Consider the following 19,179-nt stretch of genomic DNA (forward strand, 5'->3'; position numbering starts at 1 on the left):
TCCTGAGATCTCGATGACAGAGGAGCGTATCTTATTCTTGTAAGAAGCAAGGACGACCGCAACAGATAACCATCCTTGCGAAAGGAGTGCAGAGCAGCAGAGAACGTGATGATTGGTTGTCGCAAACTTATTTAATCCTTCAATGGCATGCCATAAACGGCTAAAGACAAGCGGTAAAGCCTGCAAATTTAATGAGTGGCTCACTGCTGTTAGGCAGGTTGAATGCAACAACTATAATAAGAGTTCTTTCAGCGAGTTGACGGGAACGTCCCGTCAGATTAACTAGTGCAGAAGCTCGCCTCTCATTGTGGGCTGGTAATTAAGCTCAACTAGCCGACCGGCGAAGCTTTGTTCTGTTGATTACTTTTCTGTGCCGAAAAGTCCTTAGTTACTAGTTCTGCTTCTCTAAGATAAGGATCCATTCACAGGCCTCAACCCCTATCTTCATTCTCTCATGAAAACTCATTTTTGGTGTTGCTTCGATCAGTTTGATCATGAACTTATCACGGACTCTGGACTCACTGACAATGTAAAATTTACGTAAAAATGAGGGTGGTTCGTCGTTGGTAGCTCATGCTGCTCATCTGCTGAATCAGTAAATAAGTAGCCGAACGTGAGCCGAGCCACTTTAATTTGGTGTCCTTTCTTAAGCATTGGCTTAATACTTTTCTTAAGCCACTTTAGTTAGGGCAGGAAAAGGGCAATGCTATTGCTATTAAGATTGGGACTACTGTCGGCAGCTTGCTTCTGCTGAAAACTAAATGGGGGACTGTCTTTGACCGGTTTGGGAAGGTCGTCTCTAATTGGGTACTTCCAAGGTGATTCGTCTTTTCTGATATGTTATATCTCGTCCTCCCGACTCTCTTCAATGAGACCCAGTAGCCACAGCTCAGCTTCATAAGTTCGACTGATGGGTTAAGTGGGTCAGCTTCACTCCGATCGAACAGTTAGTTAACTGCAACATAGCCCCATGATCACCTTGGTTGATCGATTTAGATGAGCAGGTTTTACACTCTAGACTAGCTCTTCATGTGAAAAATGGTATCATCATTTTAAATCAAACTGTCAGTAGAGCTGTGACCAATGAACAGATAGTTTTACAACTTCAATGGTGATCTGAGAATATCGTGATCCCATTTAGATTCAAATGACAATTACTTCAAAATGATTGCCTACATTTGAGGCCATGTATAAAAGACTAGGACATGCCAGCCCATGCCAAAATAAAGGACGCGGTTTCAAGTCCAATGCCTTGCCAATGTTGTCTGACAAACGAAAGCCAAGAAAAAAGCACTGGTACTGATATGTTCCCCCCTAGCAAACTAGAGGGTGCCCATTTCCATCTGTCTGTCTGCATTTAAGCGTCATAAGATTCTCTTTCTGCTGATCTGCCTGCTTCGACATCATTGTACTTTCTCTTCTGCAACTTCATCTTCATCTTTTTATCATTTTGTTTCCTTGGTCCGTATTTGTACGCAGATGCACGTGCCCAGGTACCTAGAAAATGACAGGATTCCTCCTCCCACAAACCAGCCTCCCTGAGAGCCTGCAAGTTTCTGCAAATCTTTGAAGCCTTGTTAACCCATTATCTTGAAAGTTAGTCTTTTATCACACACACATATATATATATATATATACAGGCAGAGGTGTAGATGAGATGCAACCGCACTCAATTATTTATAATATCCACTTTTTTTGCTGACAATTATAAGGCTAAGTTAAGATGCTACCCACATGGTTAACTAACGAAAGATGGATTTATCTTAATCCTTTGAAACTGTGCACGGCTATGAATCGCCATTCATATGTGTGAAATTTCTTCCTGCTTAATAATTTTCACTAATCACCAGGGATCATGTCTCTAATTTTCGCTTATAATTCTGCACACCAGTTTAACAGAGAATGAAGCTGAAATGGCCAGGAAAAACCGGCCGCTGATATTGAGCCTACAGAGCTTTTCTATGGATAAAGCCCTAGTCATACTCTTTCGTTGGTATCGCGGTAAGCCTGACATTGTAAAATAGGAGACAAGTGATGAGCTGATGGGGGAAGTACTGAATTGCTCGTTGTGAACACAACTGGTCAGGATTTGTCTGTCAAAGAGTTACCGAGCCTTTATTTCGATAGTTTTCCCATGCTTTACAATCTCCGGTTCTCTACTATACATGTTACAACTGCTTCTTTGTTTCTAGAGGACAAACATCTGGAACCTAACAATCTGCCAAGTCATGATAGGTAATGGAGTTAGGACCAGTAGTACCAGCCCTACTTACACTCCCGCATTCAAGTACTTTTCAAAATCTCCGTTTTTAATCCGCTGTTCTGACCAAATTTGACCATGTAGAATGAAGTGTTTTTATATGGTTTAGCTGCTGGAAGAGATGTTTACCGGATTTTAAAGCATTAGAGTTCAACGGTACTAAAAACCATTACAAACATATTTTTTATGCTATCAGCAAAAAAAGAAAAGGGTCAAGGGTCGTTTCTTATCAAATCAACCATCTAGTTCATACTTCGTCTACTTAAATAGTCATAAGTAATGTTAGAAACTTAACAAATGAGATCCAAATGGTTCGTATATTTTCATTTCTATAATGCATAAGTTGCCATTATCCGACCAAAAGAAATTCCCTTAACATCCCAGCGGCCATCCCTCCGCGCCCAAACAGATCGGTTTAACCCTCAATCATAAAATTGGCTTATTTTAAACCAGTAATTATTTGATCCACTAGTTTTTGAGAAGTTCGAACTAAGGACTACTTGAGCAAGTATTGTCTCGCTTGTGAAAGAATCACGTTGTAGTACCACATGGATGACCCCAGACTGTAAGGTGGCACAGGCCGCAAAGTGTCCGGATCCAATACTTATCGAGTAATCAGCTTGAGAAGGACCTGTCAAGTTGGGGGGCTTGATCACACACACGCTGCAATATTAACCACCGTATGAAGTGGAAGGAAACCATAAAAAAGTCACGAATCCAAGCACATCTGAAAGGAGGACGAAGATGATGGGCCATTTCATTAATTTGATAAAAGATTCTCGTTGGCGCGCGTTTCAAAACTTTATCAGTAATAATGCATGCCTTTGAGAAATGCTTTTCCATGCGTACATTAATGCTGAAAAATAGCATACCCGTATTGGGTAAACAACTGGTGACTAGCATCTGTTTCTTTGATATTCATATCACGAGGAAAAAGATCATCATTTCCAACATTTATTCTGCCGCAGTACAATCTTCGATGTACCGTAAGCAAACAAGTTCACGGCGTCTATAATTAGTCTTCTTACCCCATTGTTAGTTAGCAGTGGAACTTCAATGACTCTGCCAGAAGGATTCAAAATTAATAGGAGCTTGCAGCCCAATACTGGAATCAGGCGTGATGAATGCACTCAAGTGCGCATTTGGTGCACCTGTTTGCTGGTGAACGTTGTTGATCATATTCATCTGCATTGCCCTCAGCATGTTTGAACTCGACGACGAAGGAACATTTAGGGTAAAGAAACCATTGCCAATCAATGGAGAAAGAGGATTCTGAGCCCTTGCAAAAAGGAAGCTCGGATCCGCATTTACGCGGTTATCACAAGCAATGTCAGCGGTGGTGGCAGTCATGTTAATGATGTTTTCATGAACATTGTGGTCGAAACTGGATGCCGTTGAATTTCCAATTTTCCTGGATATCTCTGACAATTCTGAATTAGATTCTCCACAATAATCATTTTCGGGAAATTCCAGCTTCCCCAGGTCCACTGTGAAATTCGTCGCGTTGGATGGTGAGTGCTGTAAATGCGGCAGGGGGGCCGGCCTTTTTCCAGCATGGCGCTTTTGAAACACCCTGCATACCACCCACTCTTGCTGCAAGCAATCAAATAACCAGTGAATATGCAATAGTTTGTGAACATCAACAAGAACATTTCTGCGGCCTTCTCACATGCAAAGATTTTCCCATCTGTTGATGGTGTATCTGCGGTTTAGCATATCAATCTTAGCAGATAGTCTCATCCAAACGGAGCACTAGGCTCGGTCCCCATGAGAATGTTCTCAGTTGACATACTGGAGGAGGACGGGTCATTCGAGCTCTCACAATAAGCCCTCATGGGAAAGATCTTGACATGCTGGAAGTACTTGTCTTCACATACCTTTGGGAGTTTAGGAGGAAATTTTGAGGCGAGTCGGTATTCGTGCATGACCCAGTTGGTTTTTTCTCCTTTTGGAGCTCTCCCTTTGTAGAAGACCAGTGTTTTCTTCGAACCCACGTGAACTCCTGATGATGAAATTTCTTTATCCTTTCCAGTTGTCTTCCAGTATCCAGCTTCTGTCGCCCTGTTTGTCCTCAAACCAGTTGGGTACTTTCTGTCCCTTGGGCTAAAGAAATACCAGTCTCTCTCGCCCATGCTAGCCTTTCCTGCATAAACAACAAGCGTACTCTATATATAATAGCTCGGGGAGTATGAATTTGCAACAGGAAGAATACGAAGAAAAAGAATTCAAATTCAGCTAGTTGTTAAGGAGAAAATCAGCCGACTCAAGTCATTTATAGCAATAGTTGGACGAGTTTAAATTTTAAAACGCCTAGTTAGACTTTCTAGTCAACCGCCCAAATGCTCTCTCCTTTGGGGTCTCGGAAGCGTCATTGACAAACTCACAGTCGTGTTGACATGATAGGGAAAAAAATCCATTCTGTACAGAATTCAGCTCCATTAACCCGGAGAGTTGATCAGTCAGGGTTTACCTTGATTACATATACTCATCACCTCGGCTCCAGTTTCAGCTGTAATATTGTTATACTACTGAAATAAAGAAATAGATGTTTGGCATTCCCAAAACAACCAGGTATTATATGACAGAAGAAGCTCATACATTAATTGCAGGAGGACCCTTTTCAACGTACCTAAACTAAATATTCATAAGCACGAAACCAATTAAAAAGCTCTATATTTGCAATAGCTAAGAACCTCTATCAGTTGATCAGATCATAAAATTAATCACTTGCTAAGAGTCACGAGTTGAACTCAAAAGGTGACTGGTCTGCTCGTCGAAAGAAAGGTAAGTAACGAAGTAATGTGTTGTGCCAATTACCAGGAAGGTCCCAGGGCTCGCACTTGTTGAGATCAACAACGCTGATTGCTTTAGCAACAAAAGCAGCGTCCGCCACCTTATGAGTGAGATAATAGGTAAGTAGTTCCTCATCTGTCGGATGAAATCTAAAGCCAGGAGGGAGAGTCTCCATTTGGGGACCTTTCTGCTTGGAAATCTTTTGGCCCTAGTACTCCATAGATGATGAGGAGAGATGACCGGGTACGTAGTTCAGTGATGCAGAGGAGAGAACTAGAAGTTGGAGATGTTGGTTAGATATAAATAGTACTGAAAGCACAAGGGAAAGGCCACCCACTCCTTAAATTTGTTGGAGACAAATCGCCTCATAATCTGAGCTAACACTTGGCTATAAACGGTGTGAAATCCGTTTCTGGTCCACCAAGAAAGAATCATATAATCAATCTTATTGAGAAGCAGTCATACCCACCACCAACGGCTCTTACCTGTTGAACACGACAGAGAGCTAAAATTGACGCTTCAATAATCAAAGATCTGTGCGTCACAAGCTGCTCTGACGACTGCTGCCTAGGGTGGATGACTTGGTGGCTGAAATTTGTTGATGCTTAAATATGAAAGCCAAAACTCCAAGGTCTATAAGCTCTCTTCTCGGATTCTGATCATGAAATTAAATTAACTCACGAAAGTAATGGAACTTTTACGGGCTCCAAGTTTCCCCGTCACTTCCGGATCTTCACTGCTTTGGCCAACATCGGCTTCGTTAAAATTGAGGTGATGGTGGTATTCTTATTTCTTTATTAGGTGAAATAAGCAAGATTTGTTTTCAAAGACAATATGGAAGTGTTTAAAACGAAACTGGATGGTGGAGTAACCTGACGTTGGTATTTAAAGGTTGGCAGGAAAAAAGAATCAGTAGTTCATATTTAATAATTACTGGAGCGTCAGGATTAATGTATCTGAAACCAGAGTACAAATGCAGGTTTTTTCTTGCAAAATGAAATCTCCCTTAAATATTTGAGCCTTATTTGGCAAGGTTTCCTCAAATCTGCACAAGAGATAAAGGTGACTTTAATTTATGCTGAATATTGGCGAGCAAGGCCAGGTAGTGACTTGTAAGAAGACTAGAATGTGAAGAATATCAGGTTGAAGGTCTTGGATCAAATCCCAATTCTAGAATTTTGTTCTGAAAACCTTCTATGGTGTTCTTCACCTAATGGTCACCGGGTTCCTGAGTCATCCAGATCAAAGAAAAAACATATGAAGGAACGGAGCTTATGAAAGGTCATGATCTCCTCTTTTGTTCATTAATGGACACCTGGTTGACTTGAAAAGGCGGGTGCTCCGCCCCTTTTTTATTGGTAATTCAAAAGCAAACTTTGTCAGTTAGTGAATTCTTTCAATTTTCTAGGAACTGCAACTGAATTTTATGAAAAATTACATATATTGTTACAAAATTCTTGTCTGAAAATATTGACGATGAGCACGAACGGATCCATCTTACATCAGTAAGATCACAGACTGATGTGTCCCAAGGACCCAAATGGTCGCCCCTTAAATTATTGGAGCGGCCCACCGGGAAGCAATGTAGGTCAAGATCCTCTTACATACCTGCTTTGGTGGGGATGTAGGAAGCCACTTCGAGATCTTGGAAAGATTTTCTCAGAAGCAATTGATCAGCCTGCGAACTCCTTGCTCTTCATTTGTTGCCTCTTATCAATGCAGAACATTTCATTGGACTCTCAATATAATCTTTCTAATCATATACTCACTATCTCTCTCCCCCCCACATTGACGTTTAGTTGGTTCGCGAAATTCTACCTCTATTCAAGCTAAGTGAGTCAATTTTTTGCGCTCATCTTAATTATTGGCCATAAGTGAGAAGCATGATTGCAAAAGCAAAGCATGGATGGGGTGGTTGAAGACTACAACAACCAATCCTGCACCCTCTCTCTCGTTAAAAGAGTAAGATTTTACGAGTTCTAGAACATGATTTCTTTTAGATGAACCGCATCCATAAGACAGGCCACCTACATACACATTCATTCAGAATGGGGGAAGGGATTATAACAATATTGAAAGTTGCGTAATCTGCTAGCCACCAAAGGATTACCTACCACTTTGGAAGAATGAACTCCAACGCTAGGGGCGGAGCCATCATTTTTTTCAGGAGCGGGCCAAAGAATTCGCGGGTCGAGCCAGGAAGAGCGAGCCAAACTAAAAAAAAATTGATTTTTTCAATATTTTTTTTTCCTGTACTCACTCGGCCATGGCCTCGATGGGGCCCCCTCCCTCCGCCCCTGTGCAACACCCAACACCGCCCGCCCAATGAGCCCGCTGATTCGCTTCTTGCCCGTAATTTTTGCTTCTCAGGTATTATAATGCTTTTTAATTTCTTTTTTTTTTAGTAGAAGAATCTGAAAATATGAAAACAACAATAACAATCATTCCTTTACCGCTCCATTTTATGACTATTTTTCCATCATTTTTGTCCCTTCTTGTGGCGCTTTTTTGTGGGGGAAGATTATTTCCCATAATCCAAAGTCCAAAGGGGGCTTTTAGATTTCCTCGTTTTATGTAAAAGCAACATCCAAGGGCCTCCGCTATATATATATATATATAGGATTTCTTCTGCAAAAGTTGAGCACATATAGAAAAAAAAAAAAAAACAGAAATGTTAATTAAGATACTATTTTATGATTCTTATAAGTGGAAATTTGCTTAACAAGGGCTTCACCCTTTCCGGTGTTTGGCTCCACATTTTCCCTTGAACTAATACATGGAACCTTTTTGAGAGTATGACACATGAGTGCACATTGTGGATGTTTAGGTCACACAACAGTTGGTGTTTTCGTCAATATTCTGATATATCTGGTGTCATCCTTGCCGGGCACACAGTTTTTTCGTCAGCTTTCAATTTTTTGGCAAAAATTTTTTTTGATACAATTCCAAAAGGATGCCTAGTTACCTCTTTATCTTTTCAGTCCAATAGGCGTTGAAAACATTAAAGTGGAGAGATATTTTGTGTAGCTCTTTTAAGTCAAATTACATCTTTTGTTCTCCTTTTCTTCTTTTTAGATATCATTTTGGTTGACGGATATAATTTGGCAAATTGTCCTTCTACTTTAACGTTTTCAATGATGGCTCACTGGAAGAATTTATTAAAAGTCAAGCACCTATTTATTTATTCTTAAAGGTTGGTGCTGATTCGATATTTAGCTGAAATTGAGTGGTTTTCATAATTTTCTCTTTTTTCATAATTCGTCGTCCACCCATCACATGAAAAATACGTTGCCTAACATGGGGAACCTCCAGGGGCGGAAGGGGGCCGGCTTAATAAAAAAAAATTACATTAAAAAAATATAATTTTGAAACTGCACCATTTATTTTTTTGGATTTGAATTCAATTTGGTTCTACTAGATCAAAAAGTTAGACTGTCGGCTCGCCCCTGAAAAAAATCCTGGCTGGGAACCTCAACAACCTTTCCAGGCTAATAGGTGGTTGCAAACCGGCAAGGAAATTTTTTCCTTTTTCAATTCAATAAAATTTAGTTTCATTCCTTTGCCGTTCACCATGCAGTCGAAAATGTTCCAATAGCGACCTTGGCTACTTAGCTCAGTCATTCGGCATAGCGACCTTGGCTACCCCTTTTTCTGGCTTTATGGTAGGTGTCCCGATGCTATCTTTATCTATATTTTTAAATATATTTGAGGTTGTTGATGTGGGTTAGTGTCTACATTTTGTAAGGTAGAATCACAATTTTCGTGAGATAAATTAAGAAATTGTTTTGAATATTTCATATACAAGACAATTGTTAGCGCAAATTTATTTCTTCAAATAACTATTTATTTCTTCAAATAACTTTGCATGTGAAACAATCCACACTCATTGGCGAAACAACCTTTCATTGCTTTACAAAAATAAAAAGTAAAAACCCAAAGCTATTGTTACTCATAGAATTAAATTGCTTTTAATTTTTCCACTGAGCAAAAGATAATTCCATTGTCTCGATGAAGGTTGAAGGCTTCTTTCTTTCCCTCATCATAAAAAATAGTTTGGTTTTAACTATAGTGCACAATCAAGTTATGATATTCTCAAGAGAGTTGGCACAATGATCGAAGTAGGAGTTGGTAGGCAGCCAGTTTTTGTTTGAAATCTTCAAGGAGTCAACCTCATATGCTGCAAAAAGGACCACTTGATGTGCAAGCTGAAGCATGTTGGCGAGGCAACTTGAAGTACTGAAAGCAGGTCATGTACTTTAAAAGGACAAGGAATTAGGTAAGGGCTTCAACCTTCTACCCAGTGATGGGGCTTTAGTCTTTTGTTTGGCGATGGGAAACCCTGCTTATATAGTAATCATTGTAATACAACAAAAATTTAGTATCATATTAAAGATTGGGAGAGATTTTCGAAGGCTTATAAAAAAATTGTAAAAGCAATTGGTTGTTTGGTCCTTAACATTTTCGAGGGCTGAAATTGAAACACTATGAAGCGATCCACCAAACCAAGGGCTTAAACTTGGTGTGGGTGTAGGTTGGTCCATTACAATTGTATCATAAGACGGTTCTACACTCAAATCTGATGTCCCACACTATTAGACACTTGTGCCTTAGAAAGGATGGATTGTAACACTTCAAAAAATAAGTGGTTATTCAAAATTTTGAGAGATTTTCAAGTGTTTATAAAAGAAGGTGTTAAAATGGTTGGTTGTTCTGGTTCTAAGTCCTTTTTTATATTGTTACCTAACTGTTAAGGGAAAGATTGAGATCTGTCGAACCAAAAACCCGAGCCTGGTGTGAGTATAGGTTGGAGTCACACTCTTAAATGTCAATCTAACAGCTTAAGTTGGTGTACACATCATAAAATTAACGAGGTTAAAACATCCAATTTACTTAAAAATCTGGCTTTCAAGGTTCATTCTCATTAGAAAACTTTTATGTAACATAATTCAAGATCACTAGAACTAAACAGAGTCCCTTAAACAACCTGACCATCTTCGGCATGCCCCTTAAACATTTACCGATTTTTCGCTTTGTGTTGTAGGAAATTATAGCACCATCAGTCCGACGTAGCGACTTGTCCCAAGCACAGAGTCCAACCTTTCCCCGATGCGCAGTTCCTTTGCTTACCTCTCAAAGCCATCAAGAAACAAGAACATGATGACAAAGTGAAAGGAACATGTTTCGATTATGCTAAAGATCACGCGGTTGTCCCGAACGAGCACCACGCCACGTGCATCATCCTGGCGCATCAGCGAAGAAAGATTTTCTCTTTTCTTGTATGATTGTTGTGAGACGGAAACGGAAGATGCCCAACATGTTCCATATCCGGACAAATCCCATCGCTGTTTCCTCATCAACAGAAAGCCACGTAAATGAAATTTTCTGATTTCTTTCCTTCCATTATGTTGGTATCATTAAAATTACTTGAAGAACGATTCCCATCGCCGTTTCCTCATCAACAGAAAGCCACGTAAATGAAATTTTTTGATTTCTTTCCTTCCATTATGTTGGTATCATTAAAATTACTTGAAGAACGATTCCCATCGCTGTTTCCTCATCAACAGAAAGCCACGTAAATGAAATTTTTTGATTTCTTTCCTTCCATTATGTTGGTAACATTAAAATTACTTAAAGAACGATTTCACATGGATATCCAAACTTTACAAGGGAAACTATGTCAGAGAATTTTCTCAGATTGAGTCTTTGTGCTTCAGAAATCTAACAAGTTCTACAAAGAAAAAAAAAACTGTGTCTATAGATTTATAGCATAAATCAACCCGGGAGAAGAAATTAATCCAGGGGCCGAAAAGCAGAGGAACGTCCATACCCCGAAGAAACAAACGGCAGCACGTAATGAAAATAAAACAGAAGATGCAGTGTGATGAGGATAAGAAGCTTAACCGACACCATAAGGATGAGGATAACCTTTTGGTGGCATGTGCCGTCGCGCTGCTTTTAGGACAAGAGAACAATGGCATGAGCAAGGAGTGGCGGAGGCCGGAGGGGAAGGAATTCCACTTTCCCCGGCCCACTGCCCGTCACTTTCTTTCTCCTCCGCTCAATCAAGATTAGAATCCAATGCATGCATTCCCTCTGTTCCCGCCCGCGAGCGGTTCAGTTATTGCAGGATCCGCCGGGCATGGCAGCGCTGGCCGGAACCAGAAATGATATAACTTATATTTTAATCGTATTAAACTTTTGGACACAGGGAAGCCTTAACATTCAGCCTTTACTCTTTTAGTCTAATCAATTCCAACTCTTAGACCGGTGAATGGAGCCTTTTTTTTTTCAGCACAGCTCTTAGACTTGAAGGTCACATCCGACATGACGGGGACGAGGGCCGCCGGCTTTGACCACTTCCGCCGCCCTACGTCGGCCGTTCCGGATCCGCCTCTCTTTTCTCTTGTTTGCATTAGTTAAGTTTAATTGATCAGTTAGGTTGACATCCAAAGCGCAGAAACGAAACCTAACCATTGAAATCCAGTGACGTTGACGAAGCGGCGAGAAGGCTTGCAGCCAAGAGAAGCGAATCCCACCGAAAGATGTGCGATTCGCCAAATCTTGGACAGCTCGCTGACGTTCAACAGAGTTCGAATCTCACACATGCCCACACCCACCACGACATCACGTTAATAAAAGGTGAATGTTCAGCCTTTCACGGGCCTAGCGTTCATCTATCTTTTTTGGATTATGAACTAGACCAAACTATTTTTTTGGGATTATGAACGAGACGAAGAGTCTATCACTTATTTATGTTATTGTAAACTATGGGGAAGGTGATCATAAGGTTTTATCACAACATAGGCCTATCTACTTTCATACCTATCTACCTATCTACTTTCATACAAAATGTGGTCCCTTGAAAGAAAGTCCCAACTGAAGACTATATGTCATTAAAGAAGGCGACCAACATCGTTCTACTAGATAATGAACATTCACTTGCTCACCCACGCGTGACTCTACGCGGTTGTAGAACGCAGCATATGCGTCTAATGAGAGAATTTATACGCACCTTATTGCGCATACAAACGCTACGTCTGAAGAACCTACCTGATTCCCCAATGATGGACTTGCACTTTCAAATGAACTAATAACTATGATACATTTATACGCTTTGTCGCTGCACTTTTCATGTGTATTGCTTTTTGTTTGACTTAGCGTTCGCTTGAATCTTGCATGTTTTCCGAGCAATGCATAAATTAACCAAACAATTTCCTGACTTGACCGGCGATACATAATCGGTCGAAATGAAATTTTACCAGCCAAATTAAAGCTCCAAAACAAGGCATGGGCGCTTCATGTGACTGCTCAAATTTTTTATAAAGATGGGATAAGTAAAAAAAAAAACAGTTACAGGCTTTTTATGAAGACAAGACCGAGAGGGAAAAAATAGGCGTGCGCTTCTGCTATAAGTATTAATATGCAACTCTGGTCAAGTTTTTCGGGGTTTGAGAATTAATGGATTTCTAGTAGAGTAGAAGAAATCCGCTCCCTTCACACGTAGGGGGAGTTAAACCATGCCTTAATATAACTGGTCAACAGCTGGCAGTTTGGCAGTTTTACAGATAGGAGTTAATCCATCGGCCTTAACCCGGTCATTACCCGTCAGTTTTTTGGTTTTTACAGATGGGCGTTAACCATCGTCTTTAGTTGAACATCAGATAACTACTTTAAATTTGAGAACTGGTCTCTAGCTCAGGAATCACGCGAAATGTGCCAAGCATGAAAACCCAGACAAAGGGAGAGAGATGTACCAGAGAGAGAGAGGAGCCAGAGTAAGAAAGGCAGGAGCCAACAGAAAATGGGAGAAGGTACAATCACGATTTACAACCAGACTGATATAACCACAGAAAGGTGGGCCAATTCATTTAATGGCAAAAAGAAGATTCAATATTTACATGAATCGGAAATCCAAATACAAAAAATATAAAGACTCAAACCCTAGACATAGTCAAAAAAATTTACAGATTGAGCCGCGGGCAGAGACCGAACAAAGAAGAAGAAAAAGGAAAAAGAGACCCCGCACAAATCATTTGTCCACCTAAATTCCCAAAAAACGGACCTAATCTCTAATCTCATCCTCAAAAGCTAACCTAAATTGCTAGTTTTCGGAAGGAACAGAGCCACTTCTCCGAAAGAAGTATCCCTTTCCTCGCTTATTGAAAAATCTCACCTACTATTTTACATATACAGGTTGATGATGGTCGGTTGAGGAATATACATGGGCAGTACCAAAAACAGACTCTCCTTCAAAACACCTTTTTTTCTTTCGGAAATTTTTTCTTTCGTTTTCTTCACTGATTTTGATCGGCTAAATTTGTGATGGATTCTCGCTGACCTTCCAGGGCCAGAATGACGATGTGGTTAGTTGATGAAGCGATCATCAGGCCATGGCCGGGATGCTGCACCTCCGGCGATCGCGATCCAGGCAGTCGAAACCTTCGATTCTGACGGCAGCCGGCTTGGGGCCGAAGCTGGCCCTGGCGCAACCTTTGCGCGCCGAGGACGAAGAGGCGGAGGAAGAGGAAGGGGAAGTGGAGGAGGGAGGGGATGCTGCCGACGACACTGGAAAACCGGCAACAATCGGCACGGGCACCAGGGAGAGGTCGCCACGCCCCTCGGCAAACCTGGCGTCATGGACCAGAGGGTTCGCCGCCCGGCTTGGCGGAGACCCGCAAAAGTAGGGCGGCGAACCACACCCCGACTGGTCGCCCCCGTGTACGCCCTGAAATCAAAGACGTTGCATACAACCCATTAATCAAAAAACTAACTTTCGTTCAAGGCAAAGAGGATATTTTTCTCCAAGAAAAAAAAAACTTCAGGCTCAGAAAGAAGGTAACCTTTGCGAAAATGATGTCCAGAAGTTCCGAACCGGCTTTCGAGTCTATCGGGTCCGTCGGGTGGCTGCTTAGGTGACGACGAAAAGGGCGCACGGCATCACCACCGGCAGCATGGTTAATAACAGCGAGACGTCTCGGCTTGGGGCAGAACAGGGGAGCCCTGGTGCGCTCCTGAACCGAGAGAGGGGTCCTCAACCTTCCGAGATCAGCCATGTCTTCAAACCCGTTCAAGCGGCGCATTAAATACAAACAAATGACAGAGTAAGTATGAAAATCGGGAATTTTCCCTCGAGTATGTACAGGTCCTGATTAGTGATTATTTACAAGCCGGACCTCCGGGACTCTCCAATCGCACCTGCTGGGAAAAAGGAAGACGAGCAAGAGCTTCAGGGACCATTTCCACACACAGATAAAAAAAAAAAAAGGGAACAGCAAAATATCATCAAGGCCCTCAAGATCTGCCTCAGAACCGAAGAAAAAATGCTTCGGTTGCACGAAGCAAAGTCGTGAAAACAAGATCCGCCAGGAAAGGACTCTTAAAAACCTAGATCTAAAAATTTTCCACGAGATCTGCACAGGTATGGGATGCTTTCCCTCTGATTCAAAACAAAGACGGACAAAAGGAAATTAGAAGTAAGGATGGAGGCGATGGAAACGTCGCATACTTTAAAAAAAAAAAAAAACAACCAGCTTTTGCATCCGTAGAGAAATCGAAATCGATGGAAACGCAATTTTCTTTGTCATTTGCAAGAAAATAAAGAGAGAGAGAGGAGGAGGAGGAGGAGGAGGAGAAAATGAAATGATTGAGGACAAGGAACTCACCTCTTTCTTCTCAGCGGGACATGGAAACCGACGGCATCCGGAAAAGAGAAAAAAAGAAAAAGAAGAAAGAAAAAAAATGGGGAAGAGAAAAATTAAGAAGAGGGTGCGACGAAGCTTGGAGGAAAGAAGGCAGCGAGAAGGATGGCGCGAGCGCTTTATAGAGAGGAGGGAAAAAGAAAAGGGGACGAGGGAGGAAGGACAGCCGTTCGATTAAAGGGCAAATCAGAAATGGCCATTTGATTTAATCTTTCTTTTAAGACGCACACACACAAGGTGCGTGGCTCAGAAACGCGCACAGCGTGATATTTCCCGAAATTCCAACTCGAAGCCTTTAAAAAGAAAGAAAGGCAGCGTATCCCCCCGTCCATTCACGGTCGTCGGAGCCGGCAATCAACGGCTGCGTGTTTTTCCTTAAAAAATAACAAATAATAATAAAAGCCGGAGACCCGACCTTTCAACGGTCGATTGGGTTGCGATGTTTGGAGAAGTGGTCGGATTTTAAATCCGTTGAAGAAAATCGGGTCGGGCCATCGACGCCTACGAGCAGAGAATACCGGTTCGGTCCGCCTCGGATTCCGAGTGCTTCCCGCCGCTCGATTCGGTGGATCTGTTGGCTGCGCCATTAACTCAGTCGCCGGATTTTCCTCTTTTAACTTTTCCGGCCGTAAAACCCTACCTTACAGCCCTTCGCTGCTGATTTTACTCTCTTCTTTCAGCATGTTGGTTTAACTTACAATGGGCAGAGCAGTTTATTTTAACGACGTTTCTCTGTGGGCTCAGTTGAATTTGGATCTAACGACCGTTCAGTGCAAGCTGCCTTCGTATATTAAACAAGGATTTCTTTTCTGATTTTAGCTCCTTATCTTTTTTGTGTACTTGTACATTAAAAATATTTTTTACGTTGTCCATTTGTAAAAATGTATTAAAAAATGAAGAGTTTTGGTCTTATTTCGCAGGCTAGTTGCGATGAACGCCTTGATAAAAAATAATTTTAGATGGTTGATTTTTTTTTCCACCATTATTACTAAACGCCATCTTCAAAAGCTAGCGAGTTGCTTTGGGGGGTGGATTCTCGGTAACTTGGGAACTCTTTCAATGTATTAATTTTTTCAAGCGTCGAAGCAACTTTGGCTGCATCATCAGATCTTTTACTTTGGAATAGCAGATGGCAGGTTATATTTTCATGAATTCTCGCCCCTGGTTCACCCGATGTGTATCAAACTTTAATTACTTGATTTTATAAAGTCAACGGTTGTGAGAATTTTCCAAAAACTTGCGGTTTTGGAGGTCTTTCTTATAGCACAGTATTCAAGATTATTTTTTACCGAATCAGCTGTGAGGGCCAAAATTAGAAAAGTTATGCATCAGGAGCGCTTAAAATGTAAAATTGTTCGTGGTTTAAAGTAGCAAATATATTTTTCATAACTACGTGATATGCACACCTTTTTTTTCTCGCTTCAGATTTTTCTTCTTTTCAGGTCGGCTGTGAAACCCTTCGTAATACTCTAAAAATTTAGTTCAGTATTGAGTAATCTTCAACTGCTTATAAAAAGATGTCATTAATGAGAAGATTGTTCTGGTTCTTAGTTTTTTGAAAGTTGAAACCGAAACTGTTAATGGACGAATTGAGATCCGTCTGACCAAAGGCCTGAGTCCAAGTTCAAGAATGATTTTAAATAATTGAAGCCTTTGGAAAAAGAAAAAAAAGATATCGGTCGTTGGAAAACCAATAATACAAGCACATGGGTTCGATTCCGGTTGCCTAACTAATTTTATCTTGATAATTGTGATTATATTAAGGAGGACATCCGAGCATACATCAACACTTTTTTCCTCAAGGGTAAGTAAGTTGGTGCAGAAAGCAAATAGAACACATATTGTGTGTTTGGGGATCATAATATTCACAACTCTAGACCGATTTCAATATTATGTAATAGGACAGTGAAAGTTTTCCAGTAGAATTATGGTTAAGAAGAAGAGCCAGTAGAATTATGGTTAAGAAGAAGAGACTCATTCTGTGTGGGACTATACATACCAATCAGAACGCCTTTCTTCCATATCGTTGAATTCAAGATTGCATCCTTTTTGCTCGCTCAAGAGATTATAGAATCGATAGAATCTAGAAAAAGCAAATCAGTGCGCCGACCTCCTATTGTCATACCTCTTTCTCATTGCTGCAGAAATGATCACTAGAAGACTGTTTTGCTCTTCAGGATAATTCCTGCATGTTCCTGTAATTGAAAAAAAACACAACAGGCCTTGACTCTCTCTCTCTGTTATGCTGATGATTTGATCTTCTTCTTAGACTATCATAGGAACTCCATGAGGCATTTGAAGAATATCATTGGTGTGTTGGAGGCATGTTGTGGAAGTGAATAAGGAGAAGTGCACCATTGTTGGGGTCAATACTAGCGCAGAGGAGGTTGAGTACACAACTAACATTCTTGGATGGAAAGAATGGATGGAATGCCGTTGCCTATCAAATATATATATATATTAATACGTTTTTTGTGACTAGGTTAAGAAAGAGACTTATCACTTGTAAAATATGTTGGTTTAGAATATGACGTTTGATGTTATTATAACAATTTGACTCAGTTTCGGGCTCGAGTTCCTGATTCGATAGATCAACTCGCCTTCTAGCAGTTTCGGTTCCACCCTCCAAAAGATTAAGAACCAATCATTTCATTAATGGTCTTTCTTTATAAGTCATTGAAGATCTCTTATAATATTTGATACGAGACTAAATTTATAGGGTGTTACAATCTACCATTTTAAGGCACACACATTCGCGCATGTGGAACCATGTCTAAATGTTGAAACTGGTTTTGATACCACTATAACAATCCAACCCACTCTCAGGTTCGTGTTTCTGATTTAATGAATTTCAACCAGACTCCTAACAGTTTCCACTACAGCTTTGAAATGATTAGGAATCAACACAATCATTTTATTTTATTAATGATTCATAAACCCTTAAAGATTTTTCATATTTTTTAATAAAAAACTAAACTTATAAAATGTTCACAACTTAACATTTTTGAGATGCAAACCCGTTGCCTATCAAATATAAATATATATATATATATATATATATTAATACGTTTTTTATATCCATTGTAAAGTATGTTGGTTTAGAATATGACGTTTGATGTTACTAGTGACGACTTTAAGTAAAGTCGGGTGGTTTTCCAATCAATCTATTCTTTTAAATTGGTTTGGTTGAGCTAAACGAGCCGGCCAATACAGCAGCCCAGCCGAGGCGCTTCTGACAGCACAGCGGATTACCAGCCCCTCTCCCCGGGCCGGTCCATCTGTCGCCTTTTCACGCGACGGTTGGTGCATCTTTTGCGCTGCTTTCGGGAAGTCGGAAAGAGTCGGCATCTGCTGAGCTGCGCATAAGAATTTAGGAAAAAAGAATGTGAAGGGGGCTCGGCGCGCTTTCAACGAGTCCCCGTACGACCCGACTTTTTATGATTCCATTCGCTCACATGCCCTCCCCATCTTGCCGGCCGGTTCTTGGCTTCTTCCACCTCCCCCCCCTTCCCCCCCTTCAAATTCATATTTCATTCGCTTCCCATTTCCCTTTTCCCCAACGCCGACTGCTTGTGGTCCATGAACAGCGAAAAAACGGGAGCCTGCATGTTCCCGAGACCGGGATAAAGGACGCCGTGACCCACCGGACGGAGCTGTCCGTTTAAGGTACAAACAGCGGCAATAAATGGGATGACAGACACCCCACTTGGCCTTAGATTCCTTTGGACGAATGATCATCGCCCTAACTGGGCTACGAGTAATTGGCCGTTTCGGCTTGATTGTTGAAAGAAGATCATGGGAAGGGGCCTGCCGCCCGTGGCCGTTTTCTTTGCTGGAACTGGAAGTTCCGAGACTCCCCTTTGTGTTTGGTTTTGGTAAGACGCTTTTGGGAAGAGTAATTCCTCGGTTGGTTAATTATAAAAAAGAAAAAAAAAAATGAAAAAACTGCAAGACAGAAAAAAGAAAAAAAAAGGATTGTATAGAACAGATTGAGAAGACTCTACCCCTTCCATTCCTTTCCATTTCTTTTTATTTAAATAAGTTTTTAAATCACTTTTTTCTTTTTTTTCCTTTTTCTTCCTTTTCTCTTCCCTTTTATTTTCTTTCCCTCCCTTCCTTTCCCTTTCTTTCCCTCCAACCAAACAGTCGCCCAAGCTCTTTGAGATCATCCAATTAGTGGTCGGGTCAGAGTCAAAGTCTGCAGCGTCAGCTGGTTGCTGTTTTTAAAATTATGAAATATTACAAATTTTAATAAATAAACACAAGTACTCATGTTACATGTTATTCAATTTTAATTAACGAAAACAATTATAACCATTCAAAAACAATGATAAATTTTATGGCTTAGCCCAACCAAGTCACCAATCAACTCTTTGACCCAGTGACCCACTCGTTTGACTAAATAATGTTGTCTTAGACAAGCATTGC

General features: G+C 40.8%; 2 protein-coding genes across 4 annotated transcripts; both read right to left on the reverse strand.

The window, feature by feature from the left end:
* Nucleotides 1-3,155: 3,155 nt before the first annotated feature.
* LOC116264756 (NAC domain-containing protein 100-like) lies at nucleotides 3,156-5,308 on the reverse strand. Its single transcript, XM_031645133.1, has 3 exons — nucleotides 5,078-5,308; nucleotides 4,138-4,403; nucleotides 3,156-3,853 (listed from the first exon to the last, which is right to left on the reverse strand). The coding sequence occupies exons 1-3, from the start codon at nucleotides 5,226-5,228 to the stop codon at nucleotides 3,314-3,316; spliced, it is 957 nt and encodes a 318-aa protein (XP_031500993.1). The 5' UTR covers nucleotides 5,229-5,308; the 3' UTR covers nucleotides 3,156-3,313.
* A 7,581-nt stretch (nucleotides 5,309-12,889) lies between these two features.
* Nucleotides 12,890-14,874, reverse strand: LOC116263765 (uncharacterized). Of its 3 annotated transcripts, XM_031643544.1 has the most exons (4): nucleotides 14,716-14,849; nucleotides 14,438-14,489; nucleotides 13,894-14,251; nucleotides 12,890-13,778 (listed from the first exon to the last, which is right to left on the reverse strand). In XM_031643544.1, exons 3-4 carry the CDS (start codon nucleotides 14,131-14,133, stop codon nucleotides 13,437-13,439), a joined length of 582 nt encoding a protein of 193 aa, XP_031499404.1. In that variant the 5' UTR covers nucleotides 14,134-14,251; nucleotides 14,438-14,489; nucleotides 14,716-14,849; the 3' UTR covers nucleotides 12,890-13,436. The 3 variants fall into 3 exon arrangements, with proteins under 3 accessions (XP_031499404.1, XP_031499402.1, XP_031499403.1); XM_031643542.2 differs by lacking the exon at nucleotides 14,438-14,489 and having other exon boundaries at nucleotides 14,716-14,874; XM_031643543.2 differs by lacking the exon at nucleotides 14,438-14,489 and having other exon boundaries at nucleotides 13,894-14,248; nucleotides 14,716-14,870.
* Nucleotides 14,875-19,179: the final 4,305 nt, after the last annotated feature.

The sequence above is a fragment of the Nymphaea colorata genome, chromosome 11, assembly GCF_008831285.2.
Source record: "Nymphaea colorata isolate Beijing-Zhang1983 chromosome 11, ASM883128v2, whole genome shotgun sequence".
NCBI lineage: Eukaryota > Viridiplantae > Streptophyta > Magnoliopsida > Nymphaeales > Nymphaeaceae > Nymphaea > Nymphaea colorata.

Bases quoted from the DNA above. Each gene is read 5' to 3' on its own strand.
- LOC116264756 (XM_031645133.1), bottom strand. From the start codon at position 5,228: ATGGAGACTCTCCCTCCTGGCTTTAGATTTCATCCGACAGATGAGGAA. The intron at 4,404-5,077 runs GTAATTGGCACA...TTGTTTATGCAG, and splicing joins CGAGCCCTGGGACCTTCCTG to GAAAGGCTAGCATGGGCGAG. The intron at 3,854-4,137 runs GTATGTGAAGAC...GATTGCTTGCAG, and splicing joins TTCCTCCTAAACTCCCAAAG to CAAGAGTGGGTGGTATGCAG.
- LOC116263765 (XM_031643542.2), bottom strand. From the start codon at position 14,133: ATGCGCCGCTTGAACGGGTTTGAAGACATGGCTGATCTCGGAAGGTTG. The intron at 13,779-13,893 runs GTTACCTTCTTT...CTTTGATTTCAG, and splicing joins TGGACATCATTTTCGCAAAG to GGCGTACACGGGGGCGACCA.